Source organism: Notothenia coriiceps, unplaced genomic scaffold (assembly GCF_000735185.1).
Source record: "Notothenia coriiceps isolate Sejong01 unplaced genomic scaffold, NC01 NC01_scaffold00019759, whole genome shotgun sequence".
NCBI classification, from domain to species: Eukaryota; Metazoa; Chordata; class Actinopteri; order Perciformes; family Nototheniidae; genus Notothenia; species Notothenia coriiceps.
Genome location: NW_011352460.1, coordinates 83,376 through 86,508, shown reverse-complemented (window position 1 = coordinate 86,508; position 3,133 = coordinate 83,376). Strand labels below are relative to the sequence as shown.

General features: G+C 43.3%; 1 protein-coding gene across 1 annotated transcript; it reads left to right on the top strand.

Moving 5' to 3' along the window:
- Positions 1–391: 391 nt before the first annotated feature.
- c2cd4a (C2 calcium dependent domain containing 4A) lies at positions 392–1,758 on the top strand. The gene has a single exon (XM_010779012.1). The coding sequence runs from the start codon at positions 412–414 to the stop codon at positions 1,756–1,758; it is 1,347 nt and encodes a 448-aa protein (XP_010777314.1). The 5' UTR covers positions 392–411.
- The last annotated feature ends 1,375 nt before the right edge of the window (positions 1,759–3,133 follow it).

The following is a 3,133-nucleotide window of genomic DNA, read 5'->3' as shown; positions in this document are numbered from 1 at the left end:
GGGAACCGGTGGACAACGAGAGAGGGAGGATCCTGTGCAATCAGTGTTTGGGAGGGGGGGGCGTGTGTTACATCCACTGGTTTCCTGCTTCATTTAAACTGTGTTTGTCTCTCAAACAGCCACAGATGTGCCGATCCTGCCAAGAGAGAAGCTCCATCTGCTGTCAAGTGAGCCTCTGGGATTTCTCACAACAGGCTGAGATTTAAGCAGGAGCTATCCGTCCATCCTGTGTGGGACAGCCTTGTGGATTATTTATATCTTCAGAATATAAAAGGTAAGGAAAGCTTTCGGAAAAGTTCATGGTTGTAGATATGATCTCACTTTGAGTGTTACATTTTTGAACATAATACCACAATTTAAAATGATATATTTTTGATTTTACAGAGTTTCCCAATTGCTACCAGAGGACCCATGTGGTTGGTGGATAAGATCCGTGTGTCAGTGGAGAGATCTAACCTGCCTCTCCCATCAGCAGAACTAAGCTTTAAAATTGGTGACATAATGTTTGGAGAAAAAGGCGACAAACCTAAAATAATTCACCTGTGTCCTTACGTCATCACCCCAGATAACATCCCTGAGTTCTGCATCCCCCCAACCATCCCCTCCCTCCAGGAGATGAAAAATACGGAGCACAGCCGACCTGCTCGAGTCACCAAGGCGTCTCCATGTGAGAGGGCTAGCCCTGAAATAGAGGTGACAAGTTATGAGCTCATGAACTCGCACATCATCCAGGTGGAGAGTGTGGATGAGAGCCCCTATGAAGGCTGCAGTGATGAGGAGACCACCAATGCAGACCCCCAGAGCCAGGCTGCCTTGTCTCTTCCACACATGGCCAGAGCTCAGACCTGCTATGGCTTCTGCACCCTACTGGAGAGCCCCCACACCAGGAGGAAGGAGTCGCTCTTCCACTCTGATCCTGGCTCCTCTCCCCTGCTGCTGCCCCGAAGTCGGTCCAGCTTGTGCTCCAAACTCTCCCCCTCAACTTCGCCCTCCTCCTCTCATTCTTCATTCAGCCTCAACTCCCTGACTTCCAGGCTTTCCCCGAGAGGATACTCTCTGAACTGGCAGGCCGCTCTGGACAGCGATACAACTTCCTCCACTGAATCCTCTCCCTACAGCTCGCCACTGCTGACCAGATGCCCTGCCAAGTCTTCCCTCTTCAAAGCACTGAGCCATGATCTGCTGTTGTCAAGGAACATGAGGAAGGCAATGGTGTCCAGGAACAATTCCCTGTCCACAGATGAAGGCAGCTCCACAGACAATAGCCCCAATGTCATGAGGAGGGCATCAGATGGGTTAGCTGAAGGCCTGCCGAGCAGCTACAGCCTGGCGCCACCCAACATCTTCCCTATGGACATGACTCTGCACAAAGAGAGTGTAATGAAGGAAAGAATGGCACCCATAGGGAGAGATGGCAGCCTGAGACTCGCAGCAGAGTACTGCCCAGATAACCAAAGACTACGGGTTCGACTGATCAGTGCTGAGGGCCTCTATCCACTCTCTGTAGACCCCAAGATTATCAACTGCAGCGTCAGCCTCTCTCTGGGGCCCGGAAAAGTCCAGAAGCAACGCAGCACAGTCATCAGAAAGAGCCGTAATCCAATCTTCAATGAGGATTTCTTCTTTGATAGTATCTCAGAGGAAGACATCAGTCAGCGGTCCCTTCGCTTTAAAGTGGTGAACAAAATGTCCACCCTGAAAAGAGACTATCTCCTTGGCAACTGTGATTTGCCTCTTTCTAGCATTGTGACATCATAAATAAGTACTTCCTTTACTGTTTATTTATGTTTTGAATTATTTATTTTCTATTTTGTATTGTAAAACAAGATTTTATATATGATTAAATTATGGAAAACTATGACATTGTTTGTTTTTAATACATTTATAAAAAAATTGTAAACCATAAATTGTATCACTGCAGAAACAATAACTTAATTTTCTCCATATGTGTTTTTATGATTGCTAGCATGAATAAAGAAATGCACCACCAAAGTGAATCCCCACTTAGGGTTTGCTGATAAACAAACACAAGGATGTAAATATAATGATATACAGGCTTTTGGTTTGTTAATGTTGCTGCAGCATGAGCTGGCCGGAGACAACTGCAGTCTCATATTTGTCCCATAAGCCTGTTGTTTTCTTCCTGACCTTTCCAATGATTAAAATATCACTACATACAAACCAGAAACCTGAGAGGGGAATTTTCACCGTCGAGTATGCATGATTGTAAACAGTGTTCAGAAGAAGATCTGTTTTTCACCCAGTATGGATACATAATACCAATAACAATTACCGTTAAAACGGAATATGTTCATGAACAACACATACTCGAGACGTAGAACGCATGTGTTTTTTTGTATCATATGACGCATTCAAGGCCAGGCTATGTTTTAGATTTGTTACAATACTTTTTCAAAATGACACTTTTACTATTGGTATGAAACAAAACGAATTTACTACGGTCAGCTCCAAATGAAAATATCATAGTTACAAATAAATGTAGGCTGCTAAAAGGAATAATAAAATAAAACGGCTGTGTATAAAGACAGGTCTTTTTCAGACAACTACAGAACAAAGTAGATTCAATTCATGCTGAAGACAAAAAGCTGCACATTTTCATGCAATATACATGTTTACTCAACTGAACAGAGCAGGAGCTCTTAATGTAGACTGCAGGTGCATATATCCTGCTGCTTTCAGCAATAAAGATCAGGCTTAAAAGCTCCGGCTGCCACTATAGCTCCTAGTTAAAGATTAATAGGTTTCTCAGGGCTTAGAAAAAGCACTGATAAGGGACTGACAACTGCTGGTTAGACAGTAGATGTCAAAACAACATACACTAATGTGAGGAGATACATATCATTAGCTTTTTTTTCACCAAAGAATAACCTGCTGGAAGATTGGCTTTAAAGTCCAATGTCTGTAATGAAGTATGCTTTATAATGCAAATATTTTACAAGGTTTTCCAGTCTGTATCGTGCGACTGAGAAAAAGCCTTTGGACAAATACAGCTCATGATCCACTTTCAGTTGGAACTACAGATTCAGTGTAGCCACAAAAACCTTCCATTTCCTTCTCAATTGTTTTGATGGAAATTAGGGTTTTGTCTTTCTACAATACCAGGCCTAACACG

Coding starts and splice junctions, on each gene's coding strand:
- c2cd4a (XM_010779012.1), top strand. CDS start 412: ATGTGGTTGGTGGATAAGATCCGTGTGTCAGTGGAGAGATCTAACCTG.